At 37.7% G+C, this 20,326-nt stretch overlaps 1 protein-coding gene across 1 annotated transcript; it reads right to left on the reverse strand.

Annotated features, from left to right (window-relative positions):
• Window positions 1-16: 16 nt before the first annotated feature.
• Window positions 17-20,172, reverse strand: LOC110056408 (BBSome complex member BBS2-like). The gene is made up of 18 exons (XM_020762880.2): window positions 19,944-20,172; window positions 18,353-18,568; window positions 17,498-17,623; window positions 14,419-14,481; window positions 13,547-13,624; window positions 13,296-13,400; window positions 11,271-11,357; window positions 10,790-10,925; window positions 10,411-10,550; window positions 9,170-9,486; window positions 8,780-8,821; window positions 8,082-8,166; window positions 6,763-6,894; window positions 5,962-6,036; window positions 5,350-5,412; window positions 3,882-3,994; window positions 1,287-1,435; window positions 17-750 (listed from the first exon to the last, which is right to left on the reverse strand). The coding sequence occupies exons 1-18, from the start codon at window positions 20,058-20,060 to the stop codon at window positions 650-652; spliced, it is 2,145 nt and encodes a 714-aa protein (XP_020618539.1). The 5' UTR covers window positions 20,061-20,172; the 3' UTR covers window positions 17-649.
• Between the last annotated feature and the right edge of the window lie 154 nt (window positions 20,173-20,326).

Consider the following 20,326-nt stretch of genomic DNA (forward strand, 5'->3'; position numbering starts at 1 on the left):
GACACCACGTTAAACATTCTTTGCTTAGCGTTCAAAACATTTATTAAACTATCCCACTTTGTACATTGGCGATATTTACAATTGATGACGGCACTATCTAGAAATCTCTATTCAGTCCAAGTGGAGACCAGTGATACACGAGTATGGGGGAGTGGACGCGCCATGAAAAAGGACGAAGACGGGTGACAAAAGAATGATCAGTGATAAGCTCTAAAGCGCGCGTGATTCACGAGCCTGTCTCTCGCGCTTCGTGTTCGTGTATCGCGCTGCGCGTTCCGCACTGCTTAAGTCTTCACTTTTCCTTCCCTCTTCTCTTTCCAACCTTACATTGCAGCTACTTCAATGACAACAGTGTAGAATCAAACACTCATTTGCAAATTTCTTTTTACAGTTGACACATTGTCCTTCGTTTCGCGGTTCCGCCAAATCTCCGCTTCTTTCGGTCCAAAATGAAATGGTTTCTACTACAACAGCATTTTCGAAAAAAGGCAGAACTTCCTCCCGTTCTGTTTTCTACGTGCTGAACTGAACAGAGCATGCATGTGTCGAAATATTTTCGTCGAAACTCACTGGTCATGCTTTGCAAATAGTTCATGAAAGTAATTAAAAAACAGCCCCATACATATCAATACATGATGTAGTTTCGACTTCACAGTGATCCTGCTTTGATAATCTTGAACAAGCCATTGACATTGTTGTTCTTAATCGCTTGTCGGCAACCGGCAATGACTTGAGCTTTACCTCTGCCAACTATAGAAGAGAAGAAAGTTATTTGGGATAGAAAAAACTGTATCCATGGCAAAGCACTTATTTTATACGTTCAATAGGTTGATCATTTCCCTATCGCATCTTTTAACTCTCCGTCGCAGTAATTTACTCAAAGGATATAATTAGTCTAACAAAACATTACCGTCCGTCCATCCGTCAGCCAGCTAGTCAGTCCGTCCATCAGTCAGTCGGTCAGCAAGCCAGTCAGTCAGTCAGTCCATTCTCCGTTTGTCAGTCAGTCAGTGAGTCAGTCAGTAGGTGAGTCAGTCAGTCAGTCAGTCAGTCAGTCAGTCAGTCGAGTCAATCAGTCCGGGAGTCAGTCAGTCAGTCAGTCAGTGAATCACTCAGTGAGTCAGTGAGTCAGTGAATCACTCAGTGAGTCAGTGAGTCAGTGAGTCAGTCAGTGAGTCGATTAGTGAGTCAGTCAGCCAGTCAGTCAGCCAGCCAGTCTGTCTGTCCGTCCGTCTGTCCGTCTGTCAGTCAGTTAGTTAGTCAGTCCATTATAAAAAGTTACCTACCTCTTAGCTTTCCAGCTCGTTGAATAGCCTGATTGACAAGTTTCAAGCAGGAGAGAAGTTCTGTGTGATTGTTGCACCTGATCTTGTAGCCATTAATGAGGTCTCTGTTCAGATCATACAGTTCCATATAGCCTTTTCTCATATTTTTCCTGTCAACAAGCCAAAATTGGAAATTAGAGACAAAAACCACCGCAACACAACTACAACATAAGCGCAGTCATCAACTTGACGTTATCTCCGTCCGTGCCAACTATCAAATAGGAGAGCCTGAACAATTTTCCACACATTTCTCAAACCATTTGATTTTCAACGAATTTGAGGACATATTGGTTTAATAGTGGGTACACAAAGGGTCATCGTTACATGTGATGTACCACAAAATTCTCGGCACTAGAATAAAGGGCACTGACACAATTACTACGGAGAATTAATGTTTTCGACTGGAGGCGTAAAGAAAAATGGCTTGATTTTATTTGAAGGGCTCTTTGTAAGAGTAGTCTCACAGGAGAGATAAGATGGGGGCAGAGAGGAAAGACAGGTCAAGACTCTGTTCGAGCCTTGTGACCCATAGCGTGTGTACAGGTTAAGTCAAGCTGGAGCTTATCCCGGTTTCTGGAGCATGAAGCGACTAGGAATATTTCTACTCCCCCCTGGATGGGATCTTGGTACCTTGAAGGGGTTCCTCCAGCATTAATTTGGCTGCTACCCATTTATACACCTGGGAGGAGAGAGGCACTGTGACAGGAAAGTGTCTTGCCCAAGAACACAACACAATGACCACAGCCAGGGCTTGAACCCTGACTTCGCGGTCCATAAAGCCACTGTGCCTCTACACATTTTCTGCGTCCAAGTGCCTACTACTGCTTAATCCGGGGTCCTACACACAAGCCACTTGGCCCTGGTGCGTTTACCAAGGGAAGAAGTAAGTAAGTAAACTTCATTTTGACAGGGTAGCCCATTCAGCTCTAAGGCTGGTCTCCATAGGCGCCCTGTATCTAAAAGTTATACAGATTAAAAGCCTAAAATACAATAGAGTGTATTCGCGTGACGTCATCAAATTCTCAAGTCCAAAACTAAAGAGCCATTTAAAAAGGTTTTATCCTCATCAGGCATCTGTTTGCAACTTTCCAGCTCAATAGCGTCCTTCGTTTGACAACCAGAGCATTTTGAATTTCGGAGTTATGGCGGTGCGTAACATGAACCTAAGATCGCGTTTGTCGAAAAGTATATACTTATCTCGTGATTTTTAGCCATTTTAGGAGTTAAAGTATCAGGAAAAGTACTTGTGTTAATGTTTTTTGGTTCGGTTTAGATAATCAGTTGTCTAGATAGCCAAAGTAAGTTCCAGATGTTAACACTATTTTCTGGCCGTCATATTGCAGGACGTAACATGGCGATTATTTCGATAGTCGATAAAAATCGATCATTGTCGATCGTTGTCGATACTAATCAATCGACAAATATCGGAAATCGATAAAACTCGATCACACAATTTATTGTGATTATCGACTTTGTTCGATTATGATTGATTTTGATCGATTTTGATCGATTTCAATCGACAAGTATCGGAAATACAAAAAACGATGTATGGCGTAGGCGTACGTAGGTTGCGGAGTGGTACAACAGTCACAGGTGCAAGGAGAAGCAAGGGGCATACAAACCCAGCGAATTTAGCCAACCTAGCGGAGAGCATAGTTAGTGGAGGGGAGGTAGGAGCTTGTATTTTTCAAATGTTGAACTGAGTAAAAACATTGATGAAATAAAATGTCAATTTACTATACTTTACTTCTTAATTACTTTGCTGGCCCCAATTTTTTCTCGCATCTAGTCTAAACTTTGGCCCGTTCTGTCCCCCCGAAGAAGCACGTCTTCGAGTTCCCAGGATCTCTCATCTCCCCGCCTAGAGAGACCCTGGGAACTAGTTTGGTTCGAGTTATGCAAAAGATCGCGATTTAGTTCAGCTGAAACTGTTAATCGATCATTTCTCGAGGTAATTTAAACATTCTATTCTGTAATGAATAACAGACCACTTGGTTGTTCAGGTTTTATTTAAGTTTATTGCCACACAGATTTACTTAAGAGCTGTTTACACTCGGCATTAAAAAAAAGTCATTAGAGCTATTATTGGTTTGGTTACTTGAATTTCGTAGCTGATTGAAACATTTGTCTGCGTTTTTGTCGATAAAATCGATAATCAATTGAAAATCTTGTGATTATCGACTTTTATCGACAAATTTAACTTGTCGATTGACAATTATCGACAAATATTGAGTACTATCGACTTATCGACTACGTTTTCGATGATCGACTTTGATCGACATGTTACGTCCTGCATATTGGAGGACTAAGGTCCTCTAACATGGCGGCTCCATACTAGGCTCTACAATTTTGCGCGGAACATTTCGACGAATATCTCAACGTTGGGACAACGCACACACCTTAAACTTGGAGAACTGTTTTCTTTATTTATCGTCTATAATATCACAATTTCTCGACTTTATCCACTGACTGGTTTTTGATTTTATTTTTTATTGCGTGACAATGCACACATTCTATAAGAACATGTATGTAAGGAGATTGTTCAGCAAGACTTACATGTCTCCCATTAATCTGGCATCTTCAGCTCTAACAACAAGACTTCTGATCAAGTTGGAATGATCTGCCATCTCCGCTGTGAGTTTTTGTCTCACAGCATGTAACTCATCTACCTGAATAATAATTACAACAATAACAGTTTAAGTAATCATGGAACATCAAGCACTGTGTTTGCTTGCGTCGCCTTGTACATGTGTTAACCCAAGTGTGAACACAATTCTAATATACACATTATGTCTAAAATGTTCAAATGTTTAAATGTTGTTTTTTGTAGTGGTTTACGCGCTTAGCTACACCTAGCTAGTTCACAGGTATGTCACTTAAACTGAAATAAACAAATATATCAACTTAATGTAATAGGCTTAAAAATCTCAACTGGCGGGAGGCAGACCAGTTGGCTATTTATAAGTATGACCGAGGAGTTGAACTAGGGTCTACCGAGAAACAACTCCAGCTTAGTGGTCAGAGCGGGACTTGAACCCGCGACCTACGGGTTTCAAGTCTGGTGCTCTAACCGCTCAGCCAGGCTGCCTGCTTAAAGTTGCATCACATGAGTGCACCAGTCTATCAAAAGGGCCTTTTAAGTTTTAAGTATGAATGGCAAGTTGTTAACCTACAGTGCATCATCAAGGAAAGTAATCTGGTAATTCTACAATTTACAATTAGTTGGTATCTGAAATTAGTGGACATTCAACCCTTGGATATCCTCTATGAATTTAAGTGAATGAAATCACCATCATCACTTATACCCTAGCCTCGCCCCTGAGAACATATCCTTGATCTGAGGTTGCTGGGAAATCTCTCATGGCTATCATGTCTTGACCACATGGAATAAAAAGCTTGCTATATATTATATAAGCCTGGAACGAATGGGAATGACGGCTCCGCGGTAAAATAGCATGCCGAAACCACTGGTCACGACATACACCCTAATTATGCGGGCATTTTGAAAAATGGCGTGAAAAACAAGGACAAAAGGCTTTTTCTAGAGCCATTACATTCATTCCTGGACAAGAACTCTGTCAGTGAAAGAGCACCCTTCCCAAGGGTTTATGCACCACTGGTTTCCTCCCCAACGGGCAACGAACACTGACGTCTTAGCTACATTTTGCATTCGTGACTCTTGCAGAGTACATTTCTCAGAAGAAGACCGCAGAGGGCGGTCGAAAATTCAGTTTTAAGGTTTTTGAGATCTCTTTCAAACCCCTTTTTCAGAACTTTAATCATGGGCACAGATCGCTCCTACAGTTTTATATCTACAAGTTTCCCAGAATCCTGAAAAAAAGATCTTCAGCCTTTTAAAGGTATACAAAACATCAGAGGGCTTCAGAACATGGCCACAAAGTCATGCATTTTTAGCATGGTTCATGTCTTGTGCAGTACTTGGCTGCAAGGATTTTGTAGTAACCTATCACTATTACGACAAGTACATATTTTAAAAATTAGTTTAACAATATTTCTTTATCACCTTAAGCAAAATTTCGCGGAGTTCTTCCAATTGATCAGGAAATTCTGCTGTGGACTGGAGATCCTGTAATAAAATTGCCATTGTACAATAACAATATAGATTTCTACAAATTTATGAAATTACAATGGTTTGTCAACTCACGATAGTTTGACTCAGAGATGATAAAAATTAATAACCAGATAGTTTCTGCTTGCCTGAAGACACAGTAGAACAGTTTATTTACTCATCCAGTTTACTCGACTTAAACTTTTAAACACACTCGGTGCGAACTGATTTGAAAATTATTTGTTATAACCACGTGGTCTGTGCCTAAGTTTTTCCCTCTTTTGGGAGCTACATGAATGTCTTAAGTGTCTTATTAATTACTAAGTTGTACAAGATTGCCTTCAGATCGAAAGAAACCTCAAAAAACAGTATTTACATTGAAGTGGAGACAAAAAACATAACGGAAAAACGTCACTTTTTTGTTGCTACCACATTTTGACGTCATCCGTGATCAGTTACTGAACAGACGTACAGCAACATAAAATCTTAGTGTTAATAGAAGAACACAAAGCCCTAACAGAAAATACTTGACACCAAAGGCAACTTCTTGTTTGGCGGCCTATCTACCTCAATTCCCAAGAAAGATGCAAGGGCTTGAATGATGTCTCCTGCTAAATCCATGTCATCAGTCTTAACAGTCACCTGAAAAAGAAAAAATCTTACTTACTTTGTGCTACCACTACATTGTCCATCTTGATCTTTTTTAATCGTTCACAGCATCACCTCTCACAGGAAACATTGTGTGCGTCAGCAATATACCAACAAAAAAAAAAACAACAACAACAACAATTGCACCAGAAAGACAGTTGAATCATGGCACACGGCCAACAATGTTGAGGCTGATAATAACTCATGCCCACTCCCGAGACTATACAACATTCTCTTTAAAAAAACATTTATTTTAGCACTTCTAGCAATCTTCCGAGCATCTTTTAACGAGTATTATTAAATTATGCGAATTCCGCTCTATATTCAAATTTTAATGTTTTATTTTATCACAAATTTTAATCCGTCAAAGACAGTAGATTGGCTGTTGAAAGCTCATGTTTTTTAATAATTTTCTCCAGAGAATGCAATATTCAATTTTGTAACAATGTACTAGTGAACAAAGAACAGAGCATGAAAATAGAAGAAAGGACTATCTAAAAGGACTGAGTTAATTAAAAGAAGGTTCACATGTAACAAGATTCACTGTATGGTGGACAGCCTTACTTTACTAACATCACAGCCTCAACAACTCTACCACTTTTCATTCAGCCAGACTTGCCAACCCTGGCAGAGTTATACAGTAGAGTCAAGCATTATATCAATTTTATATTCATAAATAAGTATGTATTATCATCATTAGGATAACAAATTGTTACTAACATTTCCACTTTGGTCCATTTTGATTGCCAGTGGATTTCCAGTCCTCAGAGATAAGAACATAATGTCCAGTTCTGTGTCTTTGCTTTCTATCTCCTCAGGGAGAAGGAAGTTTTGATTCAGCCACATCACTACCTGAAATAAGTGTGAATAAAGAGAACACCAGTGAGTCACTACATTTCCTATCTTCTGGGCATATTTGCATGTCTGTGGATAGCCCGAGACCAATTATAGCTACCCTCTGCATGCTTTGCCTGACTAGAATGTGTATCATTTGGTTATAGAGGTCACATCGTGAACAGAGGAAATATTCACTTGATCAAGCTGGTACAGGCAGTGAATGATATAGATGACATTACAAGGAGACGTGAATATATGAATTTTATTTTCAGGTTGTAAAAACTATATTTTTTTTAAAGGGAGCTTAAGGAGAAAGAATCAACATCTTGGGCAGAGGCGGCATCAGCTGCAGAGTATAGGATAGCCTGGAAGTGGAGAGGCAACAGCCCAATTCTCCACTAAGATAACAGAACAATGATGATGATGAAATACAATATTCTAAAAACAAGCACAGCGAATAAAAGATCAAGGCAGATGGATGGACTATGATGTTTTTGTAAGACTGTAATATCTTTTAACAACAGAAAAACTAAAATTCATACCCTCAAGTCACTGTGTAATATATTTTCTCATGATGTGGACTAATCTATCGCTCTCAATTTTCACTGACAGTTTGCACAAATGAACGTGACAAAGCGGGAAATAATGTCACCAATATCTTGCCCAGTGAGGAGGATATGGAAAATATGCCACTCAGTTTCCAGATGTAGCATAAATATGATTGCTTCTCACAGTTAAAAAAAAAGTTTAAAATGTCGCAAATGCTAAAGTGCAATAGAATATGCAAGATAAGTGGCGAAAATATTATGAAGTTAAAAAAGAAACATAAAAGAATTAATTCCATTTTGCTTTTAAAGAACTAACAAAATCTAACCAAGTAATTTTGCACAAATGAAATCACACTGTTTGATTAGTGTTGGTTTGTGTCCACAAAATCAAGGTTTATATCAGGTATTAATTTATGTATCATACATCAACCTAGGCTTGATTTCTTCCACTCTCGTGAGGTTTAAGGGGAGGGTTGCCTTATTCCCAAACAGTGGCTGGCAATCGAGGCCCATGACTTTGTGTTATTAAGCTGAATCAATCAAGATAAACAAAATGATTATAGCAAGCCAGCTGAGGTTCTTCACCACCTTAGGCCATATATCATGGTCACAGACCTCCCACTAAGTAAACAAGCACTAATTAGCTAAACGTACTCTGTTCACTCTTTCATTGATGTGGAAGGAGCAGTAAGATTTGGGCTCCGCATAACCGTCTGGGCATGGAATATACAATGTGAATCTACGAAAAGTCAAAACGAAAAACAAAACAATTCTAATGGAGTTCAACCTAATGGCAAGTAAGATCCATAGTCCTATGGGTTAATACAGCTAGTCCAGGCTGGAAGATTGTCATTCTGCCAAACTACATACTGTTTCAAATCACTAATCAATTAATTTTGTTTGTTTGTTTCTTTGTTTACACTGTATGTACAGACTTGTATCAAGTTCAAGGCTAGAAATATGTTTTAATTTCTCAATTGCAAGAAAAGTATATGGCCATGACTACATGATTGCTTCTCCAGTGTGTTGCTTTGTCACCTTGAGTTGTGGTGGCTCATTGTAATTATTGGGCAGACACCAGTTAATAACAGATTGTACATGATGCTAATGAAACAACATTTATTTTGACAAGAAATTCTTGTATATTTACGACATTTTCTTTCTTTCAATTATAAATAATAGTTGATCATGAACGACTAAATGTATCTTTAGCCATTTTACTGCAGATTAGCACATGGATGCTGTTAATGTCTTTGAGTTTGACACTAGGTGGAGATGGCCCAAAAAATTCTGTCCCTCAGCGTTATGGCCTCTGGTTAATATTTATTAGTATTCCACTTTAACCCTCATACCTGGGAAGTTGTCTTGTAAGTTCAAAAACATGGAAGTGGGAGCTGTAAAAGAACAAGATGGAACAGGATCAGGTTATTGACAACTATTGTTATTATTATTACTACTATTATTATTGTTATTGTTATTGTTATTGTTGTTGTTGTTGTTATTGTTATTGTTATTGTTAGTTATTGTTGTTATTGTTATTGTTATTGTTATTGTTATTATTACTCATTCCCTGTGAGCAATGCCCACACAAGGCCATCACTACAATACAGATGTGGCTTGTATACACTTGTATACTCTCGTTTTCTATGAGCATTAGCCAACTTGGCTACACCTCATTGACTATTTCCTCATACATGTAGAAGAATAACAAAATAATAAAATTATACTCTCTGCCTTCCAACCTGGATTTATTTCCAACAAAAGCTTTGATGTGAAGATCAACTGGAATGTCTTTTGGAGGGAACACTGGAACTTGAAGAGACGATTTTAAACTTTGTTGTGGAGGATGCACCACATGGCTTTCCCCTTCAAACACTCCCTCAGCAAATATCATAACAGTTCGTATGATAGTTTCATTAGTAGTTGAGATGGACAGTTCAACATGAGGCTGAACCTGTTCACTGCCTGGATTTACCAAGAGTGATGTCTGTAACTGGGTATTAGCTGGTATGATACCCATTTGCGACTGGTCAACCTCTTGACCTCCAGCCTTCCCAACCTGAAGAAACAAAGTTTGACTTAAAATTACAAAAAAAATTAACAAATAAATTTCAATATTCAGAGAGGAAGCTGATGGACCTACATATAGCTGGCTTTCATGCAGGTCCTAAGATCTATCAAGGTTGAGTTTGAATTAATTTGGAAATGCTTGGTCTTTTTAGGAGGGAGGAAATATATAGTATAGCGAGTTATGGATGTACACGGGAAGTTTGGAGAGTACAAAAGAGGCATCAGAGTTGCTCGAGGTGATAGCCGAGAGCAACTCTAGCTTCTTGAGTGTTCTACATACTTCCCAAGTGCATCCATAGTGTGATATATGCACAGCTAAAAGCATGAACCAATTCTTTTATAACATGGCGACAACCTGGGTGCTAAAACATGTTTCATTTGTGATTCATTACAAATTTTTCACAATGCACAGTCAAGGAAAACAAAGGTCATTAGGATCCTAACATGCCACAATCAGTTGAGCAACAGTTGAATGAAAAAGCTTAATCTGGTTTCTAAAATTGTCAATGAAAAATTCGCTTCTTCAAATGCATTACAATGAAAATGCACGCAAACAAAGTCAAAACCGCTCAATGAAAATGTAGACAAACAAAGTCAAAACACTCAAGTTTAAGCAAACATCTTAGCTTGGCAAAAGTCAAAGGCTCCAAGCAGGGTTTGGATTGTTCAGAATAATCTTCAAATTGCCAAAACTTAAAAGGAACTTGCACTAAACTCGATGGAAATTTTGTGCACAGCTAAACTGACCCTGCACATGTCATGTTATATACACATGGCGGTGCGTATATATAGGGATTTCATTCATGATGGCTCAATAGGAATTAGGCAGGACTAACCTGCGTGATATGTTATAATTTCCATTGTTCCCATGGTGCTTATATATTAATTAATTTCTAGCTCTCGTGAACCTTACCCTTGCATTTTCCTCATAGTTTCTCAGTTCCAGTAGCAAGTTTTGTTTTCTTTGCGCTAAGTCTCGCAGCGCATCTTGCTCAACATTGACATCCATCAAGTTTCCCCTCATGTCGGCAGATGCTGGCAGATATCCTCGGACTAATAAAATACTTTTATATGTACTTTTAGTAATTAATCATTCATATAATTGTCTTGTAATTTCTAGAGCACGACTACCAACCTCTATATAATGCACTAAGTCCTCTTTTGAATTGCCAGTGGGATGGGATTGTTTTGGTCTCTCCAACAACTGGCAGGCACTGGAAAGTTGCTCTCACTAATGAATTATCCTAGTTTATAAAAAGTTCAAGGAATTGTGCATATAGATGAAATTATACCTTCTCCTTCCACTGAACAACAGATCAATTCCAGTTTGCCATCCATGCGATAGTCACCTTCTAAAATACCAGCAACAGCCACAGAGAAGTTATCTTTAAAGATGACCTCACCTGTTCTGTCACTACGGGCATCAATCTGAAATAAACAACAATTGAATTAAATTCTCTTGACTGATGAATACATAACTAATCCTTAAAAGTGCAACTACTGACAAAATTCTGTGCAAATCGATAAATGAATCAAAAATCTTGGATGCTAACAATTTAATTCCACCAAATTACCATATGGTGGCAATGATTTTGTGACCATTTCTTTTATTTTGCACACTGAAGTACTATTGGTCAGTTCCTTTGCGAGCAATTTGCTACACTGATTCAGCTGGAGTAATCAATTTGTAAGATACAACCAGAACCAGAAATAAAGAAAAGTATTGATTTCATTTTCAAGAAAAAGGTTGAGAAAGTTTGACGACTATATTACCTTCCCATTGGACCAGCCTGTAATGAGCTCTGGTACTCCATCAGAGTCAAGATCAAAACTATGAATGGTGATCGCTTGGTTTTTGGACTGCAAACAAAGCAACAACAAATACAAAGATTAATTTACATTTAAGTCTGGAAGGTTGCCTAAGCTGAGTTAAAGTTAGGTTTAAACTTAAGATCTTCCACCTTTTTATTCTCAGATCTCAAGCATACTGCTTTCCCATGGCTTTCAAAGACCTACAAGTACACTTAAATTCCAGGACTTTCCAGGCCTGGAAAGTGAAATTATAAAATTGCACAACTTTCCAGGTTTTCATGACCTACGCAAAAATACTGCGATAAATTGGCTTATTATAAATCACTGTACAACTTGGCCATGACAAGGTTCAGTACAAAATAGTCTGTAGAAGAACAAATTATTGCTGACATAAAATATGTCTGCATTGCATGTATGGAGATGACGAACATTGGTCTGTTATTCCTTTATTAATACTAAATATAAATTTTATCATAAGTGTTTTTTTTATATATTATAATAACAGTTCTTGATTCTGAAATAGAACAACAGAAGGGAAAAAAAAGGTACTGACAGTACTTTGGTATATGCTTTATGAGGTGTTTTGGATTTGGATTTAGCACTGGCCATTGCAAGATCTGCAGGTGGAAGTGTTTCGATTATGCCTTGGACTGAGTTACCCTAAAGTGAGAGTTATGAAATTTCAGATATTACGCAGGGAATGAGAATTACTTTAATCAATGAAGGTCTTCTCATTACATATACTAAACAGTTTCACACAGTTTCTACAATATCATGATGTTGTTCTTCACAGTCAAGCACCTGCTATCACAAGCACTCCTTGTTACAGAGAGCAAAGCAAAAACCTCAGCTAGTATATACCATAAACCGCTGCCTCACACACTCAATAGAATGCCAATACAAGGTTAATCACCATTTACAAAAACTTAAGAATTAGTTCATGCTTAGAGTGCATACATGTATATTGAGCTATGGATGCATGCAGGAAGTTTGACGAACACGAAAGAAGCATAAGAGTTGCTTGACGCAATAGCTGAGACCAAGTCTAGCTTCTTGAGTGCTCTCCAATCTTCCCAAGTGCATCCATAACTCGATATACGCACAGCTAAAAGCATGAACCAATTCTTTTATAACATGGCAATAACAACTTGGGCACTAAAACATGTTTCATTTGTGATTGACTACAATTAGTTCTCACAATGTGTGGTGAAGAAAAACAAAGGTCATTAGGATCCTAACACGCCACAATCAGTTGAGCAACAGTTGAACGAAAACGCTTAACCTCGTTTCTAAAATTGTCAATGAAAAATTTGAATTAATTACAATGAAAATGTATGCAAGCAAAGTCAAACATACTCAATGAAAGTGTAGACAAACAAAGTCAAAATACTCAAGTTTAAGTAAACATCTTAGCCAGGTGAAAGTCAAAGGCTCGAAGTGGGGTTTGGATTGTTCAGTATAATCTTCACATTGCCGAAACTTAACAAAAGAAACCTGCACTAAACTCGATGGAAATTTTGCAGCTACATGAAATTGCATATATACGCCATGTTATATACGCACAGCTGTGCATATAATGTATAGAGATTCTGTTGCTGATGGCTCAATAGGAATTAGGTAGGACTAGCATACGTCCTATGTTATAATGTCAATTATCTTTAAGAAAAGAATAGACCAGTTGGGACTTTTAAGAAGTTTAATTTAGGTCTTGACAAGTAACAATATTTATTTCTTCATTTATAATGCCTGCAATTATTTGTAGCACAGCAGTTCTAAACACCATGACATTAAATAATCAATAATTATTTATTTGCCAGCATAGAAAAATCTAAGAAAACAGTCACAAATATTAATTAAACTCCTTGTTTGTCAGTAATAGTGACTAAATATGGTTGCTGTTTGACAATCTGTGGCACCAGTTCGCCACATTAATTTACATATAAAGCATTACAATCCAGTTGTTAAAGAGAGAAGCAGGTTTATTACCTTTATTCTCCAGTATCTCGCTGTCTTGTCATAAACTCCAACAGTGCCATTTCCCAGTGCGTAGCCAAATCTTGATCCTCGGAGAGGGTAAAGGGATGTTACAGACTACAAAGAGAAAATAAATGAAATAATAAATAACCTAGCACCATTATGTCATAATCATTGAAATGAACAACATTTGACATTAATTTCCTGAACACTACTAATTTAAAAATACAGGATCATAGAATGACCATTTTGAGACTACTCACTTCTGTTTCTGTCATCTCTGCAATAATTTCATCTTCTTTGAACACTCTGATGTCAAAATCTTCTGACCCAACGAGTAGCTGTGGGTGCAAAATACCAGCAGTTAATGTACAGCACATACATGTACATACTATTTTGAAGATTCAGCACAGGTTACTTGTAATTTGGACTCTCGACAAGCCTTAGGACCCACAAGTGAGCAATGTCGCTGATGAACTCACCAATCAGAATGTTGTTTTGTTGGTCCAATATTTCCAAAACATTGGACTGGGTAGTGTTGTTGAAAATTTTCTAACTTGTAGGTTTATGGTTTACTTTAACAACACTAGCAAATAACTTAACATACTGTAAAATGTTCTTTTTCTTTGAACTTTCTTTCTCTTCTTGTTGAATAATGTCTGTTGTCAGCTCTCAATTCAAATGATAGTTTGCTTGTAGTTATGGTGTATTTCCAAACCATTTCCCACACCATAACTGATTGTACAATTTTTTTCTAAATAATGCTGTAGGGCCCTTGCCCTTTATTATCAAGAAATATATATATTTTCTAGTCTCCCTGAAGGACAGAATGTTTGCCCAATTTAAAAGAGTTACCTTTTAGCATTTTTGTCTTGAATTAGAATAGGAAAATTTCCAAAATAATTGTACGCCCTCCACAAAGAGTTCTTGGAAATTCTGATGGGATTCAAACCAAAAACCCACTGTAAAAGATATTTCTCTAATTTTTTCCTGGAGAAAAATCACAATGTAAACACAGTGTAACCAACCACTGATGTAAGTAACACTACAGTGTATAAGCCAGGTAAAATCAATGTCTGCTGACTATAACAGTGTCAATGACAGGGACAATTGATGATCAAATATTACGCAGTACCTCTAAAAGTCCATCGCCGTTAAAATCGCACATTGCCAAAGAGCACACATTGTCTCCTGTCACCTAAAGCGGGACAACAATAAGACCCAGTCACAATTTCCATGATGTCATAAATAATAACAGGCAACTTCTGAGTGACCTAATACTGGCACACAACCTTAATATGCAAATGATCAAAGTGGTTGTGAGCCACTGAACTCGGATAATGATTTATGAAAGGGCGAGAATGGAGTTTTTGTATTAATTAAATAACGCAAGTCCATTCACAGCTTATGTCCGAATGTAGTTGTTCAAAATTAACCCATTTCTGCCTTACATCGAATTGTAGTCTCCCGCTACTCCAGCTCCACTGAGTGACGAATAATGCCAGTGTCAAACATCCAAACAGATCCACAAATGCACAAATGAGAAACATTACCAGAAAGACAATAATTCACCTTTGGTCGTAATACTAGCAATAATGATAAATATTGCATAAAACGTACAACAGTTTTTAAAGACATGTTTTGGCATGCTTATGCCATCTTCAGTTTAATAGAGTGACTAATGATACGTGACACAAGTTATATACTACAAAATATGAATAAATTATTTACAATATGCATTACAAAACAGTGGAAACAGAAATTACAGAGTTGGTTTCCACTGTTTTGTAATGCATATTGTAAATAATTTATTCATATTTTGTAGTATATAACTTGTGTCACGTATCATTAGTCACTCTATTAAACTGAAGATGGCATAAGCATGCCGAAACATGTCTTTAAAAACTGTTGTACGTTTTATGCAATATTAATTCACCTTTGCTTGAACAAGCTCAGCAACAACTTATTTGAAGGATAATCTGGAACCAACCATTGACTCGTAGGACCCAACTCTTTTTACATGAGCCTGCTGTTCTAACAACCCCGCATTTTTGTAAAAAGCAATATAATATTATTTTATGTTTCACCGAATTTCTTTAGATGCCGATGTGGCATAGTGTAGTAGAAGATCGCCCAAATCCTTCGGGGCACAACAATTTTTTTAATTTTTATTTCAAATCTGTTAGCATTTTTCTAGGATAACCCTGTATTTTCACACATCACTCTAACTTATTATTTTAATTGTAAATAGCCAAATTTGTCTCAATAGTAAATAACAGAGAAGAGCCACCTCATAGATCTGTTAAAAAAACCACAGCCAAAAACCTGTGAGTCCCACACACAGGAGTGTGAGTCCCACACTTATCAGTGTATCAGTTGTACCTATGAATAACACATACAATTAAATGAGCTTTGTATTTTATTAGTTACATTCAGTCTTCGACATACAAATCATGTCTTTTCTTCGCACTTCTTCGAATGACTTTCTTATCTCTGGGCCTTGGAGGGCTATCTTGTGTTCAAGGAGACCAGCATGCCGATTTAGCATGGTGTTTTGAAAATTTTGGCACTGGGCCTCCTTACTCATCCGTTTGATTTCCTAGCCTCCGAACAGACTTTCCAATACATATAATTTCCATTTTTCTCGTAGACCGGCCATGAATATGTTTTGAGCCACGGTTCAAAAAATCTTTGTTCCTCAGTTTTCGCTGATTTTGCTTGTGTTGAATCTTCATTGCCTTCATTCGCTTTGGGCCTTGGGCCGTTTTGCAAATGAGAGCTGTGTTTGCCCCTCCAGGAACTTAAGTTTTTTCTTTGGTGGCACTTAATTTGAATAACAATGTCTGTCTTATGAAAAAGCAAGCGGGAAGAGACAGAAAACACGTGTATGAAATCAAAAAATATACACTTCTGTAAAATACCGCTGATCATGAAAATTGAGCCTGTAATGAACAGAATGTAATGGCGTTCGCTTTACAATCACACGCTGCTTACTTTGATACTTATTTTGAAATTTTTCACAAATAGAGAAGAAAAGTCATCAAGTCGTGATCGTAATAGAGAGAAGGCAATTTTTTGCGTCCAATAGGACGCATTTGGGACTAAATTTGTATGTCTTTTAGGAAAATTATGTGTCTGAGATGCGGGACATGCAGGTAGATAGATCACTGTCTTTAAATTCTTTACTTGCCTGCTATTATCAAGACCCTTTTGGAAATATATAATTACATTAACAATAGCTTATTTAAGTCATCATGGAATAAGCTACATGTAAATAAATGTGTCTTTCCAACAATCAACAAAAGAAATCCAGAAACCAAATCACATATTCAGGGTGTAAAGAAGCAGTGTTTCAGCCAGAAAATATTACTTAAGGGCCAAAGTGGCCCCTGAAGATCTTTTTTAGGGGCCAATTTTTTAGGAAAGGGGCCAATAAATTGAAAGCTACAGAAGGAAAAAATGCATCAGGATACCAAGAAAAAGAAAGCAGTTTATTAGGATCTATGAGAAAAGTTAATAGTAAGTGCTTTTTGAAGTGTTTGTACTCAATAAAGTTGCTTTTGAATCAGATACTAGTATGAAGGATCCGTGCATTACAAGAGAACAATCTGTAGGCATACATGACGTACTCAATGATCAAGGGTTTGTAATGCATCATAGGGCGATTTTAAACACGATTAGTCATTTGGAAGTTTTCCGATGTGAGAGAATCCATACAGCAAAGTAAAAGGACGGATTGCCTTCTTTTGTTATGTTGAATGTTTTAGAAGCAAAGATCTTTCAATGTGATTTTCTAGAAGGACATACATGTAATGTGTGACAAAATAACCGTTATTGATCGTCAACACAGAGAAATGTAGTCACCATTATGCCGTATTATGGCGACTAAACCAGAATTTTTGGTCGCCAAGGATAAAATGCTTGTTGCATTGGCGACCACATCGATCACAATTTCAAGCCCTGGGATGGCTTTTAAAATATTATGCCTGTGTTAGCCTGCAGTCTTGTAAAAGGAAAGGGCCAAATTGGCCCTTTTTTCATTTTTTTCTGGGGGCCATCTCTGATTTAAACGCGGGATTCCCGCAATGGCGCGCTCTGGCGGAAACACTGAAGAAGAGATTCTGTTTTCCACAAATATTTAACTGCTCTCCCTGGACAAAATAGGAGTGTACATGTCGTATTACAAGACATAAAAAAACATTGTCATTACTTACTGTCCAGAATTCATCATTTCCTTCAAAGTCAAAGCCTTGAATTGAACAATTTCCACCAACTATTGCCAAAGGATTCTCAAATGTTCCAAGCTTCCCTGTAACAATTGCATTTGCTCCATCTGCTATCTATGTAAAATCAGTGGAATAAAGTTATCATAAGCAAGTGTGAGAACTCAGTTAATTGTATATCCTCTGCTGGTAAACAAAACATGTGTACATGTAAACACTGTACATACAAAGGAAAAAAAAATGTAGCTGTACGCTCATCAATGAGTCTATGATCTTTTTTTCTTTTTTTAATAAATGCATATTAATTTTTTACATGTATCTTTACCATCTGTGATGTTAGAAGAATTAAATACTTGAGGCCTGGTTCCAATTTTGATGCTATGATAACACCTATTTTGATAAGCAGGGTTTCCAGAATAAGCCAGCACCTGAAGTAGGTCACCGCCTTCTTCAAGCGTTTGTGCCAGGTACTCTTTGTCAAAAGGTTTATTAAAATTATGCACAGTTTCGTTTCACCAATGTTATCATGATCTGATCTTTCTGGAGAAATAAATAAACAGGTGAAACAATTCAGACTATGCTGTCGGTTGCCTCCAACAAAATCACATGTGTATGCCAGAAATGCACTTGAACACACACAGATTTTGAAAAATTTCCAGGACCAGCAACCCAGCCCCAGCAGGTAACCAACTCCAGCACTCTTCCACACCCGGCCACCTTGATCACGAGCAAGTAGTGCTCTGTCTGCTTGACAATTTCCTCCTGCTACTTTATTTCAATTTGAAAACCCTGGATAAGACAAAGGCAAACATGGTAAACTGGGGTACTCCTTATAAGGCCACTTACATCCCGATAGAAGAGATCTGAATTATTTTCCACGTCATAAGCCAGGAAGTTTGTGGGTGTCCCAACAAGAAGAGTGTCACACCCTGAGCTATTCAGCTGACCAGCAGCAACAGCAGACACTTGTTGGTTGATATTCAAAATGCTGATGTCATTATCATGACTTGCAACTGCTCGGCCTCCTTGTAATGCACTACTATGGGGATTGTGGATGAAAACCTAAACAATAACAACAACTCGCAATAATTAATATAATTAGTGAAATCAATGAACAGGCGTTTCATCAATGTTTACAGCAGGATGGCAACTGGTTTTCACAGATGGGGAAAACTTTTTGAATGAACTTCTTTATAATAAAAACTTTCCTCTAGATGGTCAAACCGGGTGGGATCAATCATCTTGACAGCTGGTTAATTTGCTTAGTGCCCGGCCCTTAATGAAACCCCTGAATAAAATCTGCTTTTCCTTCAACAATTCACCTTTAGTGCAAAGGCACTAAAGGTTCCTTTAAGCTACACAAAATGTTTCGTACAACCCAGATAACAATACTGTCAACTTTCACCCTTGTTCAGAACGTGAAGATACATAAGTAGTCTGTCCACAGATGACAAGTGATATGGTTATCAATTTCATCCAAGCCAGCTGGGAGAACTAATACTGTTCTTACCAACTGCGTGTTATGCTAGTCCACTTTTATCTTGTCAAGCTATGATGACAATTCTCAGGCACCCTGGGTGGAGAGGCACTTCTTTCCCAAGAATGAAACACATGCATTGGTCCTCGCTAGGGACTACTAGAGATAAAAGCTTACAGCTATACATCATACCTGCCAACCCCCAGAGTACAAAAACCTGGAGACGGCTAGAAATCTTGCCAATTTTGTACCATGTATTGTGCAAATTGATTGGTTGATTTCTGACCAGTTAGGATACTCATTAAATATATATCAATTTGATTGTTCTGTTTTACCTTTTTCGATCGAGAGCAGCTCAAATAAGAGCAACAAATTCCCTTCTTGTTTTATTTTCCTTTTTGAAATCTTGAAAATGACGAAATTAATGAAAAAAAAAATTAAAAAGAGCCACAGTAGGTAGTTCCCAGGAGATTTGGTGCTCTAACCAGGAGACCGGGAGATTTGATGAAAAACTTGGAGACTCCCGGGAAAACCAGGAGAGTTGGCAGGTCTGCTATACATGCACATAATTTGTGAAATCATGCCCAAACCACACTAATAAATTGTTACTCAACCATCTCAATTTATTCTTTTGGGTGTAAATTAGATAATGAGGTTTTAAGCTGACCTTTACCATGTACTTACGCGTAAATTTATATCATAACGAAGAATTAAAGATGTTTTCTTGTTTCTATGGAAATTATGATAAGCTTAGCTTACTGCCGAGATTTTTCAGCCCATTTTAATAGTCCTTCGTCTACATCTACAGCATTTATCAGCCATCATAAATGCCTCAGAAATGTTACCATTGGATTGACGTCATTGAAAGACCTCCAACCAGCCTTGATTTTTCCGTGGATAAAGAACAAGAAACCATGAGAGTTTTCAGATATATACTGAAAAATAAAACTTCGGACCAACCTTTCCCGCGGTTGTGCCTGCTGTCAAACAAGGATGTTTACCATCGAACCTTCCCAACGCCGCAGTTCGAGCATGGATTTTGTGGCTCAACTTGAGCGTAAAAATTGGAACTAGCATGACGAAGATTCGGCAGTCGTAAAGAGAGGGAAATTTAGTTAATCACATCATCAATGGAGCAAAAAGTGGTCGCCAAATTTCCATTGGAAACCGTAAATTATTATTGCGCAGGAATCCATGTGCGCATCTCTTTTGTTCAGGGAAACGCTGAACAATGAAAACTTTGGGCTCAAAAAACACTTTTCACGGGATTTTGCACGGTTCTCTCGTCTCGATCTCAGAGTTCTTTCACAAAATCGACCGCCTCACCCGTGGATTCGATTCGT

The sequence above is a fragment of the Orbicella faveolata genome, unplaced genomic scaffold (genome assembly GCF_042242905.1).
Source record: "Orbicella faveolata isolate gen_17 unplaced genomic scaffold, um_ofav_v1 contig_46, whole genome shotgun sequence".
NCBI classification, from domain to species: Eukaryota; Metazoa; Cnidaria; class Anthozoa; order Scleractinia; family Merulinidae; genus Orbicella; species Orbicella faveolata.

Coding starts and splice junctions, on each gene's coding strand:
- LOC110056408 (XM_020762880.2), bottom strand. CDS start 20,060: ATGCTAGTTCCAATTTTTACGCTCAAGTTGAGCCACAAAATCCATGCT. Junction 10,551..10,789: donor TTGTTCAGTGGAAGGAGAAG/GTATAATTTCAT, acceptor GTATTTTATTAG/TCCGAGGATATCTGCCAGCA. Junction 751..1,286: donor ACGAGCTGGAAAGCTAAGAG/GTAGGTAACTTT, acceptor TCTCTTCTATAG/TTGGCAGAGGTAAAGCTCAA.